General features: G+C 38.7%; 1 protein-coding gene across 1 annotated transcript in view; it reads right to left on the bottom strand.

Moving 5' to 3' along the window:
- Positions 1 to 18,691, bottom strand: part of USP37 (ubiquitin specific peptidase 37) — a 36,238-nt gene that overhangs the window by 15,275 nt on the left and 2,272 nt on the right. Inside the window, exons 3-17 of the mRNA XM_071562832.1 lie at positions 16,649 to 16,820; positions 15,436 to 15,536; positions 14,017 to 14,198; positions 13,583 to 13,657; positions 12,943 to 13,040; positions 11,387 to 11,471; positions 10,337 to 10,498; positions 9,786 to 9,917; positions 7,685 to 7,808; positions 7,211 to 7,416; positions 6,211 to 6,328; positions 4,908 to 4,987; positions 3,502 to 3,666; positions 1,994 to 2,059; positions 676 to 826 (exon numbers count right to left, since the gene is read on the bottom strand). Coding sequence (XP_071418933.1) covers positions 676 to 826; positions 1,994 to 2,059; positions 3,502 to 3,666; positions 4,908 to 4,987; positions 6,211 to 6,328; positions 7,211 to 7,416; positions 7,685 to 7,808; positions 9,786 to 9,917; positions 10,337 to 10,498; positions 11,387 to 11,471; positions 12,943 to 13,040; positions 13,583 to 13,657; positions 14,017 to 14,198; positions 15,436 to 15,536; positions 16,649 to 16,820 — 1,917 coding nt within the window. The remainder of the gene's footprint in view (positions 1 to 675; positions 827 to 1,993; positions 2,060 to 3,501; positions 3,667 to 4,907; positions 4,988 to 6,210; positions 6,329 to 7,210; positions 7,417 to 7,684; positions 7,809 to 9,785; positions 9,918 to 10,336; positions 10,499 to 11,386; positions 11,472 to 12,942; positions 13,041 to 13,582; positions 13,658 to 14,016; positions 14,199 to 15,435; positions 15,537 to 16,648; positions 16,821 to 18,691) is intronic.

Raw genomic sequence — 18,691 nt, forward strand, 5'->3', positions numbered from 1 at the left:
CCTTCTATCCCATCATTCCTTCCTACATAAGTCATCTACCTGCTAATACATTGCCCTGACAGAGGCAAAAAAATAACTTGGCAACATTAACATCAGTCACAAGGAAGAGCTCAAAGGCAATTTGAAGTAACTGTGCCATTACACCAATGAACTTGGTCTCTTCACACTTCTGTGTTTCCACCTCCAGAGACTGTTAGCTTCAGATTCTAAAATATTTTAAAAAGCTTCAACTGAAAGGGGACACACATTGGATGTGCACACAGTTCTCATAACTGAATATTTTGCTTAGCCCAACTTGTACTGGATCTAATTTAATCAAGGGTTTTAGTGCATAATTTTATTATTGACAGCACATTATACTTCAGCCTAGGAACACTATTAGTGAAAGTTGCCCAAAGGACTGACTAAACTGCTGAGCAGCAGCTGGTATACATCTCTTGAAAACTCAACTGCAGTTGCAATGCAATTACCTCTGTTCCCAGTGGGAATCCAAGACAACTGTATGGAGAGATCAATTAGCAAAGCACTCCCTTCCAGCACTGCACTGCCAATTAGGAGAAAAACACCCCCTTATCTGACAAAAATTTCACTCACATTTTATGCTAAAAAAACACAGACCGGACATGAGCACATACAGGATCCAGTACATGAAAGTTTGTGGGGTTTTTCCCTTACCTTTTCTGGCTCTTCTTGCAGTTGTTGCTGATCTCTACTCTGTATGTTACACAACCTTTGGCTATGGGCAACAGAGCGTTTCAGTGGCTCATCATCACTGTCAGAATCTACACAGAGTGTTGCAGAGCTCTTTGACTTGAAAGTGTATTTTCTGAAAATTAAAAATATGGCTATAAAACTTCATAGCATTGTAGTATCATACAAACATGTTTCAAAGTAACCATTAAAGCAGTACTTTCACACTGTACAATTTGGGGAACAAACTGCAACAACTGACAGTGACAATGTATTAAAAAAGATGCAAGGCTTTCAGAACAGGTATATTTTAGTGGGCTGTTATCTACTTCAAGCCTGAAATAGCAGCTTACAACATTTAAAGTTACTAAGTGTGTGGTTCTTGCTTTTAAGGCACAAGATTCTGAATGTTATTACCTTGCAAACCCAGTCTATTCGTTTGAGTCAAGATCACAGCAATGCCTAGGATTTGGCATAAACCATTTGACTAGTTAAGTTTACTATGCTAGACATAGGACTTCCCACATCATTACCAGGATATAAGAAATGCAAATCTGCCTAAGTTTTTCAGTTTTCCTGTTTGCTCTTCCATTAAGATAAATTCTTGCTTCTTTAGAACACAAGACATGGGAGTCAGGGAAAGTCAGAATTTCCGCTTGGTTAGTAAATCCAATCCAAAACCATCCAGTGTGATATCACATTTCACACTGTATCAAAACCCGGCTTTTCAAAAGTGCCTATAAAAAACAATGCCCTCTCATCTTTGCAAATAAACTTTGAAAACTAACTACCTGTTCCAAACACATATATTTTGGCTCTCCATAGTCAGAACAGAGAAAAAAGGGCTAGACTGCAGATTTTGAAACCACTTTGCTTCTTACATATGTGACTTGCAAACTACAAGTGCAAACCAGCTTAAGATAATTGACATTGACAAATCATCTATACAAACTAAATCCAGCTGTCTTTCCCAGAAGGCTCAGCCTTCTGCCTGAAAAGAAATCATCATCGCTTACTTACAAGTCCCCAAAGGTTCTCAAAAGGAGTGCTAAGATGATCATGTCAACTAAGCAAATTGTACCATTGCTATTAATTTCAACTAGCATATAAACATCAATAAAACTGAGACAGGAAAAAAGACAGCAGTTGAAATAATTTACAATATAAAGAAATAAAAAAGAGAAAAACCAGAAAAGAACAAATACAGAAAGTGGAAATGCTAAAGAAAAAACCAGAAATTTAAAATGTCTTAGAAATTACATCACGAAACCCCAGGCACAGACATTTCAGAGCTATAACTCACCTACAAGGTGTGGAAGTGCTTACAGTACAGGAATTCACCATTTGGGAGGCTTTCAATGGACGGGAACTATAAAAAAAAACAAAGTACTTATTGCAGCAGTTAAAGTCTTTTAAAAAATAAGTGTTTACTTGTCTGCTATGCATGCAAATTCATGACCAAAGAAACAAGCAGAATACCATTATGTATTTGCTAATTGCTTAGATCTACAGTAATAACTTCATCATGTTATAAATAAACAATTGTTCAAAACTACATATAATCCTTTAAACTTGATTCATTTCTTAGTTATGCACCCTTAGGACAAGCTCACAAATTAAAGGCTCTGGGCTCCCATGTCAAGACAACTCATTCCTTTATTTTTCATTCCCACCAACAACTGAGTTCCTGCTCCCAAACCACAGTCTGCTGCTGCTGTCTGGATCAGCTGGTTTTCTGGCATATCCCACGTCTTCATTTCTCCTCGCTTACCTAGATTCTCCTAAATAAACCTCCTGCTTCATTTAATCCTTTCATAGGTTCCTCAAAGTCCATCACTATCACTACACACCTATCCAACAAATGGTAACCAATGCAGAAATATTTTCTGATCTTCCCCCTCAAACCAGGACTGCTTCCCTCCAGCCTAGTTACCCTTTCACTCCCTGATCAATCACAATGACTGAACCCCCCCACCTCAAAACATTAAAAAGCTATTTCAAACCTATTCTTAAGTATTTCTGCTCTCATCAGTATAAGCTGTTTGTTATGTTTGAGATTTCTACTGTTAAAGCAAACTCTTGGGAAACATCCACTTAAATCCCAAATGCCACTAAACATTTGGCACAACATCACCTGCCACACTGCTGAATGTACGCACCACATGTGTCCTAACCCATTAACAGATACTCTGGCTGCCACTAGGCAGGGGCTACAAGAGACCTGACAGTTTCTTCTTCCTTATTCTGCCACAAACTTCCTATGTGACAACTGGCACATTTAATCTCTGTGTCTCAGGACAAGCAGCTGTACAGAAATAACTGTCATAGGGAAAAGGAGAGAGTATTTTCAGTGTGTGAAGTGCTCAGATTCTAGAGTGGCACAGGAAAGACAATGAAAAATGAATGACAACATGAGAGGTGCAAGTGAAGATTAGCAGAAAAGGGTAGGATGTTATGTCTTCTAAGCAGAGTTAAGTGTGCTAGAAAACATAATCTAGACTATTGCAGACCAAGAAGCATAAATTAAAAAAAAAAACTAACAGAAGCACTCTTAAAAATAATATAAAGTTATTTGCCAGGACAGTGAAGAGTACTATCTTACCAAATATTCTCCAGATAATGCCTGACTAACTCTTCCTACTGCTTTTATGTTTTCTTTCTATATATGTTCTTATTACAAACTAGCAGCACACATCTGAAGCTGCCTAATTTTATGTTTCCTTGCCCAGACATCCTGTGCAGGAGATCTGACAACTGCCTACCTTCTGTCATATCAGGCTAACATGGCACAGACCAAATTCATACACTTACATTGCAGAATGGACACTCCATCCCAGTGTCAGAGGCAGTCGGGTGCTTTCCGTACAATGGGAAAGGAGGGTTAAGTATCTTGGAATAACCACCTGCTGCCCAACTTTATGATTGAGAGACAATGCTACATTGAAGCTGTATCGTTTCAGATGAAGAATCAGGACCCTGAGAGAGAGAACAGAAGGACAGATATTAATCTCAAGAAACAAGGCAGAGAAAACCTATTCCAAATCCAAGTAATCGTGTTTATCCAATGCCTTTACCTGACTAAACCAGATTATTACTTTGGGGTGGTAGGCAAACACCACTCATCTCTTACCAGGCAAGTGACAGGTAATTATGTTCCTGTCCATCACTGAGGTTTGTGCAAGGTGCAGACCATGAACTCTGACAACTCAAGAGGCTTTCTGCTTTAACATGCATCACCTTGCTCTTCAGTCAAGTGTAAGCAAGTGGCTCTTACCAAACTCATTTCTACCACACAGTGAGAGACAGGAAACAATTGAAATGTTATCATTATAGGGAAGAATTCTAGTAAATCATTCCCAGGTATTCAAGTCTGTGATGGAGAGATCACACAACTATCCAAAACTGAGGAGAAGCTGTGCCCAGTGCATGATGTGTACTTGGGTTTATCTGTCATGACACTTTCTCCTTGAAAGGACTTTTGACCACAAGAGTATTAAGGAACCTGAAAAAGCTTCTTTACACAATCTTCTCCCTTATGCTGCACTTTGTACTGTCTACTTAAATCATGCAGATACATTAACATTTGTATTGTACTAATATCCAAAAACTTTCCCAAGGTTTTACCAGTGCATGCAAAAATACACCACATAATCAAAACATAAGCTGGGTTTCAGTACAGCTGGGACAAGTACATTGCCCTGATAAAACAACCCACGTCTCCCTTAACTTTACATGCCATGAGGTTTACACCCCTGTCTCCAAGGACTTCCACTCTAAATCATGAACTAAACCCAACTGCAATGTCACATGTTTATTGGGAGAGAAAAGCACAGAAAGAATTAACTGATCAAAGCTAAACCCTCTACCTACTGTCTGGCACTAATGCCAACTCAGTACATCAGGTCAGCTGAGCACAAAATATTAAAATTCCAGAATGTATTTACTGTTTCTGCTTTGTTCACATTCCAGAAACCCCTGGAAAAGGGGAAAACTCAGTCCTCCTTGTGTACCAACAGGCAGGAAGAAACAAGTATTGCAGAGGGTTCCCAAGAGAGCTTCTTTAGAGGGAAACTGAAGAACAGGATGAAGGTACATAGTCTTTCTCACACACTGACCACTGAACATGCTGTCCCCTACTCATCTTCCCAGCTTTACTCTTTGAGGGACTTCTGCTTGCACTTTTGTAACATATGCTTCCAGGAAGGAGAAGAACTTACCTGGGAAGCCTGTTGAACTTGTGTGTGACAACAGCAGACTTTCCATTGCACTTCTCACAGGAATACTCGATCTCCTCTGCCTGTGGAAAGGAGCAGAAAAATGAATAGTGGAACAAAATACACAACAAACAGATCTCAACCAATGGCACATCGCTTTTGGCCATCACACAAACTCTTTTAAACAGCAGTAATATTTAAAATTATAATCACCTTCAACATGTCCTAATAAGAGAGCATTTAGTAAGAGGACAGGTAGCAGAGCTTAAAATTTGACAGCATATCCACTAATACAAGTGAAATTTTTCCTGCAAGTCTATTGTAGACCAGTGAATAACCCACTAGTTAAGAAAAACAAGCTTCCAAAGGGAGTGGACAACCTTGTAAAGTTTACAGTTTCCTCTCCCTTATCCAGAATTTGGGTATGTTTTCTCCTAATACCATGCTGGAGGATGGTGCCATGAAATTTTCTCCCCCGTGTTCAAAACCTCTGCTTTCTTCCTCAAAAGCTATCCTAATCTAAACTCTTCAATGATGTGCTGCATAAGAGTAGAGTTTTGAACAGACATCAAAAGAGGAAGCTTCACTTTGCTGAAATTATACGACTTGCCTGTCAAACATTTCTACAGCCCTTTGCCTTAAATGAGGCCAAATGACATCATTACAATTTTAAGAAGTTTTTAAAATCTTAAGACCTCCACCAGCTTTTGGAAGAATAAGCACATCAATTATTCAGTCTGCTGAAAACACCATATGTATATGAAGAAAAAACACAAGTTTGTCTCAAGATCTAACAAAATACAACACTAATTTACAGACATAAGGCTCATTTTTAGTTTGCTGGAACCTCACCTTGAAGCTCTACTTCCAAAACAAGCATCCACATGTTATAACTACTCTTTTTTAATTATTGCATCTGCATGAACTTTTTCCTCCATGTTAATTAAGGGCAGTACTTAAGCTGTTGAAGCACTGTGGCCCAGGAGGGGAAGTAGCAATTCCTGAGTGATTACCTAAATCTGACAGTCTCCCTTCTCTCCTTTGTATTTGTTTATATCTCAGCTCTTTCACCACAAAATGGTGAAGTTTACCTATCTCATATCAGTATTGTAAGGATCAGTTTATTTCTGCACAGCATTTTGCAATAACACCTCCTGTATGCTATTTGAAAGTGCAAAGTTCATTATCTCACGTGCCTGCAACCACTGTCACAGAAACCTAATCAGCTGCACAATCAAAATTTCTGTATAGAACATAACCTACACATAACTCTACAATGAATAAAAAACTCCCTCAAACTACATACCCGAAAAAAGAGGTCAAGAGAATCCTGGATCGATCGGGAAGGAAGCAATTTCTTTCTTCGAGGAAGGTCAATGGAAAGGTCATTAAACTGTTCTCGTTTAGTGACCATTTCACCACACCTAAAAAAGAAACATGTTTATGCAAGTCTGAAGAAAAAATAAACTTGAATTAATGACCACTTACATGTTTTAGGATAAAGTAACTTCTCAGTAAATATATGCCTCTTGATCATCCTGTTTTTACTTACCAAAATGGAACAGTTTAATGCTTATGACAAAGTTGGATCTTCAAATTTCTTTTTGATGCTTTAGAAGTAGAAACATTTGTGTAATGATAAGAACAAAACCCCTTGTATTGCTTGGGAGAGGCATTACAGGAAATCAATCTGATTGCTACGTAGCTGAATGCCTCTTCTTCATTCAGCATTCTTAGCAGAAAGAAGTGAGCCCAGCCCAGCAGAAGGGAAAGCTTAAAAATACTTTCACACTGTTCTTAGAAACAAAATAATAAAGTCCCATATGGAAATCTGCTGCACAGGTCTGCAACAAATACCCAGACATATGTAATGGTTTACATCTTTTTCTGCAATAAAGTAGAAAAACAGAGGAAAATGCCATTGCCTGGAAGCCCTTAGAAAGAGCAAATTAAAAACACTTTCTTTTTTTTTTATTTTTTTAAGAGGAAACATTACTTGGCTGAAACCCTCTTTTCTCTCTATTCTCATATAACTGGTACACAAAGACCCAAGCACAAAGGCTTTTCACTGGATATTTAATGAAGAACTAGATGGTACCAGACTGTTTAAAGACAGCCTGTAGCAGCAGACAATATAATGTGAGGTTTACAGCATTTCTAGATCATAGAATATCTTTCTAAATATCTAGCTTTGGATAAAACATCATTCTTAATTCTGGTTATAACCTGCAGATGAAGTCACATCACATGGGAACACTTGCTAATCTTTTAAGGTAAGTGTGACAAAAGCTGTCAAGCACACTCACATTTTGCAAATGATAGAATGCTGAACCTCAAACTCTAAGTTACTGATAACTGGACATGTATAAACTTTGGTGGCTGAGAGGTCATCAGAAGCACGTCCTGGGGAGTTATCCTCATTAGGGACTGGTTCACTCTTCCAAGTTTTGTTTAACTTTTCCATGTCTTCCTTTAGCTGATCCAGGCACTGGCTCAAGAACTCATGTGCATCCTAGAAACAGGGTAAATGCAACAAAGCGATTTTGTACAACTTTATTCAGTATCTTTCTTTCAAACAGACACAGTCTGGAAAAATTATGTTTAGTTCATTCCATTTATCAGTACTAAGGCAGTTCTACTCTAACAAACAGCAGTAATCACTGCCATTCAATAAAAAGCCCATGTCACTGTAAAACAGAGTTGAAGCTTGACAGACGATCAATGCAGTCTAAACACGGAACAAATTACACATAAGTGTTTCCAGACAATGTAGTACTTACATTCTGCATGTACCCAGAAAATCTCTCTGCAGTAGCTGAAATGGCACTTTTCACCTTCTTGAGCAGCTCTTTCTTAACCTCAGGGCTGCAGACATCCTTTTTAGCAAGCAGATGGGCAAAACGTCTGCAGAAGTCAAGGCAATGAAACATTGATTGGTTTTCCAGGACTTTAGAGAAACAGAATAGAACTCATGATACCTCCTTTTAAGATGTTCTAAAAGCTTTTCCCTGGTAGTAAGTGGTTCAGGTGTTCTCTATGAAAATATCCCATATATAATTAACCTTTTCCATTTCAAGTATTTTGATATCTCATTTGAGGTCATCATCAAAGAGGACCCAAATTAAAAAAAATATATCCACAATCTTTTAGTGTAAAGAGAAAAACCTTATGAAATTCTAAGAATGTACTTCTGGTCTATCTTTTACACTGAGAAAACCCCCCCACAATGCTTTTTGAAAACATTTGTGCTGCTAGAAGATATGAAATCACACGGCAGCAAAATAAGCAACACAAGATCATTAAATTCAACTTGTATGGTCAGAATAGTTTTTATTTTTAAACTTCGACTCAGTTTCAAGGCTTACTTCTTTTGGCAATGAAAACATTACAACAGAGTAGAAAACAGCAGTAACAAAAAGAACCTTGGTTCAATTTACAGATAGTTCTTCTGGTAGCTTTGCTAAAAACTTGTGAAACTGACTTTACCCTTGCCTCACAGCTACTGTAATTTAGTTCTCTTTTACAACTGCTTTACAATTTCACAGGAAATAAACACTGAATATATTCCAAGCTCTGGTTCGTAAGTTCTGGTCATGCTACATCCATGGGAAAGCAATAGGAAGATGTCACATTCCATGTCAGAAAAAGAACCCCAGAGGTTTTTTTGTGAACAGCGAGCAGAAGACAGAAAACCTGTACAATCCCCTTGCACCCCAAACCAACAACTAACACTCAGTCACCCAAAGAATCTGGTTAGTTTACTGCAGCTCAACAAGTTTCTGCTACTCTGCTGAGCTCCCTGTACAGTATGTGCTGTCCTAACTCTCTACAGCTGCCCAGTGAAGCATGTTAGGAAACTACAATGTAGCTGAGAGGCAATCACTGTTCAACCAGAAAACCAGTCATCAGGTTAGAAGATACACCCAAACCAAGAGAAGCCAAAGTAGATGCTTTGAGTATCAACTCTGAGTTGTAGTTCACTGGATCAGACACTGCCCTCCATCAGAGGTACCACAGCACAAGCAGTACCCACACTGTTTACCATTAGGTATATGGGGCACAACCTTGAGAGAGCTTTCTACAAAAACTGGAGAAAGGACATTTCAAGAGGCACATGAACAACCTCCGATCCCAGGTAGTGTAGAAAGACTTCAAGATAACAGACTAAAACCAAAAAATTCTCCAAAAGATATAAAAAACCATTAAACAGAAACAATTCTGATAATCCTTCATCTTAGTGAAAGAAAAGAAACTAGGCACACAAGAGCACATATAATAAATATCCCAAATATCAGAGAGGGTGGAATAATGGAGCAAACATCAGTCAGTCTTTCTGATAGGTGTAAATGGAAACTGAATGGGACAGGAATTCAAAATTTCAAAGAGAAAAGAGATCTTGGTGTATATTACAAAAAACTTTGGAGTTTCTTGACACAAGGTTTGACTGAATTAAGAGCTGAACTTAGAGAAAGATTAAGTATGCAAAACTTGAACACTTTCCATAGCTACTAAAAAAGGATATTTCCCAAGAAGGCATAAGCCCTCACAGACCAGGTGAAATTAGTGACCAGTTTAAACCCAGCTGGCAAAGCTTCAAAAAAAGTTTTTCTATATCTAATTTATTTCACAATTTCTTGCATTTTCTTCTGAAGCTTTTCACTCTGCCACTAGAAATACAGTAAAGAATGCCTGTAGCTCTGTATTAGAAGTTTTAAGAACCTATTTCCTATTACAAAAGTACAGCTCCAAAATACAAAGAGCTCTAGGATTTCTTTTATTATCTATACATGCAAATGATCCTCTATAAAAGCACTTCAGTATTACAAAACCAGTTTCTCAGTAATGAAGGAGAAAACAGCCTTACCAGATAGTGAATTTTACCTGATAAGTGCATTGAGTGGAATTTTTTTCCAGGGGATACCCTGTTTGAGCAAATCATTAGCAAAAGACTGAATTGAAAACAAGGACTGTAGAATGGCATTCATGTAGCAGGTGTTTCCCAAGTTTGAAAATCTGGAAAAAAAAAATCGAACAAGTCACTGTCAATGTGTAAACCTCCCAGACTTAAACACAACACTACCAACATGTAGGGGCATTCACTCCAGCTGATTTCCTGAGTTTCTTATCGAAAACTCACGGGAGGCAGCATTTATTAGGACAGCATCAATTAGTTTCTACAATCAAACTTCTAATAAATGTATATAAAGATGAAGAAATTAATCATCATTAAAGGAACATGCATTACAGGAAATTGTTATATCCCTAAAATTCTCAGGAAGTAAATTCAAGAATACATATCCTCCAAACTATGAAAAGTGTTCCCTGCCTCAGTGTTCCTTAATTTCAGGATTATTTAATTAAATAATTGTAAGAAGAATGTGCACATTATGGTGATCAAAGTGTGCATGCTAGATAAAGAAAACTAAATTTACCCTTGCAGTTGTTGTTGAGGATGGGTGGAAAGGGGCACTCGGGGTTTGTTCCACCCTGTGTAATCTTGATTAGGCCTCATTTTCTTAACAGAAAGAGGGGCAGGCTGAGAAAGAAATCCCAGGCTTCTTTTGGCTGAAGAGGTCTGGCTGGATACACTAGACCTAAAAATATAAAAGGATAAGAAGAGTATGACTTCTAATGCTCTGCCTTGAACAGCTATACTCCATGACAGTGGAATTGCATCACTATGGAAGACAAAGGCTTGTAAAGCCACACCAGATAAACAGCATGGATCACAATGAAAAAGAGGTGTCAGAATTTCTTTCCAGAGCAGTTAAATACTTAGCTTGGTTAAATTACTTTATAACCACAAGTGTGCAGGCATTGTAACCAAGTCTTTTGTTTATCACATATTTAACAATTCTCCATACTGTATGATGAGAGGAAGAATGATCACATAGCCTGAGATCACCACTCCCAAGATACACTTAAAATTCACATCTGGGCTGGAATCTTCATTACCAGCATCTTGTTCTTGTAACCTAATCCCTCAGTTCCCCACATTCAAAGCATGGGCAATGCCTGTTTTCTTCCTAGGTCTTGTATCTCATCTATCTAGGGCAGAGACCAAGATTCTGATTGCACAGCACCTAACACAGAAAAGTCTCAAGCTCAGCAGAATTCACCATTACTAAAATACTGTTATTAAAACATAGAATTGCATGCCATCCATATACTTGGGGAAAACAAAGCAAGAATTCAGACTAAAGGTCCAGAGTCTATACAGAATTTGAACCATCTAGAGTAATTCACAGTGACTGTAACAGACTCTGGTGATTTTAGGAAGTCTATTGCAAGCAGTAACTAGTTTGTAGCTATAACCAGTGCAATTGTAGCCACACTGAATATCTCGATTATACTGGTGAAGGAAAGAAAACAAGAAACCCACATTATGCATATAAGCACTACATGATCAACACACAGGACACTGAAGGGCTTAATTCCTGGGAGGTAACTATTTACAGTTCATGCTACTGAATCAGTCCTACCTGTCCAGGGTGGAACTGCCAGTGGAGTACTCTTTTGACGAGGACCGACTACCATAAAAGGATGATGACTGCAGTGGCAAAATACCTTTAAAACAGAAAGAGAGGCAGGACATTTTGTTTCAGGTTACTCAGCTACTTATGCAACTTGTTTGAAAGTATTTAGTCAAAGCGTTTAAAAATCCTTAAATGCTGTTTTCCAGAATTGGTTAGATTACTAACACACAGAAGTACTAATGTGGATATTAATCACATGTAAGTAAAGACATACTGGAGTTTTAACTCAATTTAATACCATAACCTCCATCAAAGCCCAAGCGCAACGCAAAATATTAAAAAGTCTTTCAATGGTCTTAACTACCTGAAAGTTAATAAAGACCTACTCCTTGTTCACATAGACAAGATTCACAGAAACAAGAAAATCAGTACTGATTTCCAATACATTGCTCTCAAAATTCAAGGTAAATATGCAGAAGTGAAAACAGCTTCCCAATTCCACAGTAACTTCCTATATACCTGGGGCAAAATATCAGTATTTCATTGTTTCATCTGTGCCAGATCCTGAGACTCTAATGCCTCAGATGGTGCCACATAAAAAAATACTCTTAAGAATGAAAAGATTCACCCAACATATTAGAGTGAATCACAGTGTAATGTAGTTTGGATAATGAACAACCATTTGCTTCACTCGCAGCTTAAAGTGGTTTCAGTCATGCAACTTTCAGAAATGCAGATATATGAAGGAATTTTGCAATACTGTTACCAGAACTTGTAGGTATATTCCAGACTCACAGATTCTAACTTGACTCTTGAAAAGTGCACCAGACTTTCACTCAGAGGTAAACATTGACCTTACTGGCTGCTCCAGCAACGTATTTGTGCCATCAGCACTGCACTAAAAAATGAATGCAGCCACCAATATTCTCCATAAAAACAAGATCTTGAATATACTTGTCTTTATGGAGAAAAAGCCTAAGCATTTATTCATAAAACTGAAGAATGGTGCTGCTTACTAGCTTATCCAAATATTGTCAATATTCTGTATTGTCTATAAAGCACTGTCACACAACAGTATCCAACAGAATTTTGGTAAAACAGGACAAAAGTCCTGGCACCAAAGAGCTCCCCCTGTAACTTCTGGGGAAAAGACAGGGAAGCAAAAGACAGCTTCCGGTTCACGTGGGCATTAACAGCAGAGGGAAGTTTTAAAAATAAACAAGAAAGCAAGCAAAAAGGAAATCCTCAGGTGTTTACAGAAATACCCTCCCAAGGGGAAGGGCAGCTTGGAGCAAAGTCTGAAGCTACTTGTTGAATTTTCAAGCAAGCTGGCACATGGGCTGGCATCAGCAAAGTCAGGGCCACACTAGAGCAGGGCAGGCTTTGAAAATGAAGGCAAGTTGTTTGCATCACATATATAGGTCTGGAGGAAGCAAGAAAGTTACATAAGGAAAGTAGATCAGGAAAAATCACTTCTGCAAGCAACTTTTAACCAACACCAAAGAGGTAAAATCATACCAGTCAAAGCTAGATAAAAACTGGCCTTTACATTTATTTTTTACCTGATGTCCTATTTTCCTCAGCCTGCTTCAGATTCAATTGTTTCTCTCTGCTACTGTTCAAGTACTTCCATGCTGGATCACTCAAGGCTTTATTATTCCTACAGACAAAAGAGTGAAAGGCAGTCCAGTTATAGAAGACATGGGATACTCCTGCTTGATTTTTACAACTTATTTTAAAGCATTTCTCTGCTGTAACCTTTGATACTTGACCTTGGAACAGTAGAACTTCACTCACAGATATGTTTAACCAATTCATTTAAACAAACCCTCTTACTTACAATTAAAACACACGAAGCTTAATCTCCAAATGGCAATTTCCCTTTATCAATTTTGTTTTGAAAAGGGTCAAAGCAAGCTCACTAAAGAAGGTACCCATTACTATAAACATATAGCACATATGGCAATCCTGACATAACTGACCAAAGAAAGATGACACAATTTGCATGGGCCAGTTGCTGAAAATCAGCTGCTAGAGTAGTTTGTACTTCCCTTATTAACCCTGAACACACACCTCATTTCAAGCAGCCCATGTGTTCACAAGTTGACTGGCCTGTCCCATATGGCTGAAGTAATTCTTTTCAGAAAAATATATCCTTATAAATGAACAAGGAGTTTAAAATCAGAAACAACTGTTACTTACGTTGAAGAATCATTCTCTTTGGGATAATCTTCACTTATTTCTGAACCAGGAGGTTGTGTCCTTTTCCTCTTTTCACTGATGACAGAAAAATTTGTGAAGTGGTGATTCTTTCGGAACGGTTAGTAAATGGCCCTCTTCCAACTGCACAGAATTCCTCAAAGCTTTCTATGCATTTTGCACCTGTATTCTGCAATCTCCACTTTCATAATACATGGAGAAGAATTTGGGCTACCCAACTCTTAAGCTGTACTTAAAGCTCTAGTGCCAGTACCAGTCAGTGGCAAGAAAAACATGTGCTAATATCCTGTTCCAAGTAACAGTAAAACAAGAGGAAGAAATATATTCCCTTCTTAGGTCCCAACGTACTGAGTTCCACCTGCTGCTCTATAAAGAGCTAAATTTTAAAAATATCACAAAGAGGATAATCCTCGTACCGATTCTCGGACAAGCCCGTTCTGTGAGGGACCGATGACACAGGAGATGCTGAAATGTTCACCCTGTTGCTCGGTGTTCCAGCTCCAGCAGAATTCTTAACAGAGCCTCTCGCTGGGGTACCCAGCACCTTGCGAAATGTATTTTCCTCCTTACTTTCCACTGTCACTCTTTTGGGAGGAGTCTGTAAAACCCAAGGAGAGGGAGGACAGGGAGACAACCCAAGAGTGAAAAATGGGACTATCTTCAGTCTAATCTATAATTTCTATCACTGCTTTGCTTGCTACAGTACAGGCAGAGAAATGCTATTTCTAATAGATTTGGACAGTTTAACACTAATTAGACGAGGTAAAATTTTGACTGTGTCATGCAAGTTGTAAGCATGAAACTCTACTGCAGTAACCACTTTCCCTCCTCATTTTCTAAAGATAAGTCAGTTGAACTTCAGTTTTTAAAATCTCCTTTAGAATTTTTGACATTAGAAAGCCTGAGGCATGATTCCTATCTATCCCCAGATCAATCCTGGGTGGTATTTCAATAAAAAAAATTAAAAAGCTGTATTAAACCCCACATAATTAAAACAATGCCGTGGCAGCCTTGGGCCAAGGCAGCCTCACGTGTGACGCAATGGAAAGGGCTAACAATTGGTTGACTAAGGAATGTTGTTCAATTTTAGACTTGAAAACTAAAGGTGTCTGATCTCACCAATGTATGTATACACAGCATTAAGCTTTAACTGTGAGACTGCCTTTAAGTAACATGTAAATTTTTTTTACTGCCATTCTCCCTCATGGCAGTAATACAAGTACATTCACAGAGATAACAAAGTAAATTAAAGCTGATAGGTATATCAAGAAATCTGTGGAGAAAAAGAAGAACAAAAATATTTTGAAGGAAATCCATTTTTTGAATAAAGTCTGCAAAATTTACATAAATGTGAGCACAATGCCACAAATTCAGTAACCTTATTCTGATGGAAACCTGGGTCAGCAGCTTTTCGATATATACATTTGGCTTTAGTCTGCTCAACTCATTAAGACCTGTTCTGACTAACACATGGTCAGCTTATATGTATGGTGTTCAAAAGGGAGATTCAGAATTATGTGAGAAGCAAGTCTTAATCATATACTTTTCTTCTATTTCTGTTGCTTCTTTGCCTGACAGCTTAAATATGAAGAACATATTCTGCCTTCCACTGCCAGACACTGATCTTTCTTACTGGTACAGAAGTTACGGTTTCTCACAAAAAAGACACACCACTGCCAACCACCCTGTACACATTTATTCCAAGCTCTGTATATTAAAAAGACCTTGGATGCCAAGTAAGTATTTACAGTGTTATTACAACATATAGTAAGAGAATGAGATGGGGAGATAAATGAAATTAAATCAAGAGGAAAAACTTGAACAATTAAGCAAACCTGGTTCTCTATATGGGAGAATTGCCTGTTTGCTTCCTTCTGTGTGGTTCTGCTGCCCAGCACACCTCCAAAGCTCCCAGATCCTTGAGCGGGTTTCCCAGCTGACAGGAAAAGTACACAATATTTGATTTGATTGCCATTTAATTGATCGGCATTCTTATTTGTAAAGTGCTGTTTAGCTGGAGCTGATTTTGGAAAGGACATGCTACATTTCTTGCCAACAGACTACAATATTCTGAGTGCACAGACATAAGCACATGTTTATGGATACTGGTCATTTAGTCACTTGGCATTAAGGTTCCTGTCCTTAAAAGGAACAAAATTAAATAAGAGGTAAAATGAAAAGCAAAGAGACTCTGCACAGCTGATAAACAGATAAGAATTTTTCAAATACTAACATACTTTCAACATAAACAAATCCTGTATCTTAATCTCTGCTTATTGTTCAGCATAACAAAAGTATAAAGCAAAAAATGGGGTCCAAGGCCAGAAAGAAGCATTGACAAATGCAAAGAAAGCCAGTAAAACAAGGAAAAAATGCACTAAAATATGTGCTGGTTTCGGCTGGAGTAGAATTAACTTTCTTCACAGTAGCTACTATGGGGCTATGTTTTGGATTTGTGCTAGAAATAGTCTTGATAACACAGAGATGTTTAGTTACTGCTGAGCAGGGTTCACACAGAGTCAGACCTTTTCTGCTCCTTACACCACCACACCCATGAGGAGGCTGGGGCAGCACAAAAAGCTGGGAGGGGACACAGCCAGGACAGCTGACCCCAAGTGACCACAGGGATACCCACACCATACAGCATCATGCTAAGCATAAAACGCTGGGGAAGAAGGAGGAAGGGAGGCACAGTGATGATGTTTGCCTTCCCAAGTCCCTGTTACACATGATGGAGCTCTGCTGTCTTGGAGATGGCTGAACACCCGCCTGCCCATGGGCAGTGCTGAATGAATTCCTTGTTTTGCTTTGCTTGCATGCACAGCTTTTGATTTACCTACTAAAATGTCTTTGTCTTAACCCAAGATTTTCCTCATTTTCACTCTTCTCATTGTCTTCCCAACCCCACCAGGAAGTGAATGAGCAGCTGTCTGGGGCTTAGTTGTCATTGGATATGATTAAACCAGGACAATGGGGGGAAAAACCCCAACAAAACAACACTGCTCCACTTGAAACTGTTACAACATGATTTACAACAATTGCACTTACCAGTATGAATCCTGTCTTGATGGACTGCATCCAAATACATCCGCATTTCATTTGCATCTTTAAATGGCACCTTATCAATTGTCAGGAAGCTCGTATCCTTTAGTGTCAGCATCAGGCAGCACAGTTTTCTGCCATTAGGTCGTAAGGTCACAGTTTTAATGTTATGGCTTAGCTGAAAACATGAAAGTGACTATAAACACAAATCCAATTTTAAAAGGCCAAAATACTTACAAATTCAAACAAAATACTTCAAATAGAGAGGGTAAGAAACACTTGCACCAAAATACTTATTGCTCCACTTCAAACAAACATTAAACCTCACAAAATGAATGCAATCTGTGACCTTGGCATCTGGCAGAACTGAAAGGACAGTATAACTGCAACTCAACAGTCCCCATGTTCCTGGATAAGCTTTCTGAAACTTGCTTTCCTATTGAGTGTGGCATTTCTGAATGTAAAGGAGTAACAACTTCATAAAGTCCCAGTCAGCTAAAACTTCTCCATGAAGTTTAAAATGCAATTTCAGATGGGGAAAGTTTTGAAAGTTAAACATAAACTTCTACTCACTTTACATTTTGCTCTCAGAGAAGACAGATTTGACATGGCTTAAAAACTCTGCTGAGGTAGTAAGCCAGTAAGAAACATGCTTAGTCTGTATGCAACATTATAACAATTAAGTGGTGTCAAAACTTTCAGGACTATGGATGAGCACAAGAACAATTTTAATAAGAATTCGTGGTCCCCAGTGATGCCATTGCTACTTTATTACAACTGTACTTAATTGCTACTTCTTGCTAAGTCATCTATTAGAACTGGCTGTTGGGTAAAGGCTCTACGATCCACAGAGAGTTAGGGTAACTCAAAAAGACAGAGATAGTGAAAGACACTCCAAGTGCACCAGCAGGATTTTTTTTCCATTAAGAACTCTACCTTCTTGGAAAATCAACCTAGACACAACAGCAGCTTGTAAGAGAAGATAGAAAACCAAGTAAATCAGAAACTAAGGGTCAGTTTTGCTGGAAACATTACACTTCTGAAATACTTCCTGCTCAGTCCTTGTATTTTGGGTTGGTTTCTTTGGGGTGGGGTGTTGGTTTTTTGTTTGTTTTTTTAATGTAAGCTAGAAAATTTCTTTAAAGACCTGAACCTGAGTAACAGGCTACAAGTTTATCATCCTCTCTTGAACCATTGAGCCCAGTGAAACAGTATAACAGTTACTTCACCATCTCCGGGTAAAACAACCCATTGCAACTGTAAATGCTGTCATGAGAGAACTCCATTACACTCTCCATGCACCTGCTATGACCCAGTCAGTGTCACAAAGTCTTGGGAGGTACAGATAAACAAAATATTTATCTTCATACAGATTGAGCATCTAGGACAACTTAGTCAAAGCTCTGAAACTTCACTAAACATATCACCTGACATAAGAAATTTGATGACACACCAGCCACTGTAGAAATAAATATAACCCTGGATCCAACCAAATGTCCCAATACAGAAAATTTAAAAAGCAGCAGGGAAATCAGCCACAGTTCTCCCAGAACAACTTGTCAAAAAACAGGGAATGCTACTTCTAAAGCAAGATTATCAGGAATTTGTTACACATGAAGAGGCATGTTGACACCCCGGGCCAGCTCACACAAACTCCACCAGCCTGCAATGCAAAGGGCAGGCCCCTGTCCCTGCCTGCTGCTCCCTCCCAGCAGGGCTGCTGTGCCAGTTTCCACGGTGCTGATGGGGGAACAGGACCAGAAAGCAGGTCCTGATGAACAACAACCACCATCCAAACAAAAACAACTGGTCTAACAATGGACCGTTTCCCCCTCTTTCTTTGCTGCCGTCCTACCCGCACGGTGCTCTGTCACCCCTTCCCCTAGATAGTTCAGTCCTTTTCCCAGATTCCCATGAAAACCCTCTACTGAGCTCATAGAGAGATTTGACAAGTGCTAGAGACAGTAGATGTGAGAAAACCTGTCCCTTTGGGCCATGGTTATTTGTTCTGTAGGCTCATCCTCCCCATGGAACCAGCTTTAGAGTTAC

Source organism: Pithys albifrons, chromosome 8 (genome assembly GCF_047495875.1).
Source record: "Pithys albifrons albifrons isolate INPA30051 chromosome 8, PitAlb_v1, whole genome shotgun sequence".
In the NCBI taxonomy this organism is placed as follows: Eukaryota; Metazoa; Chordata; class Aves; order Passeriformes; family Thamnophilidae; genus Pithys; species Pithys albifrons.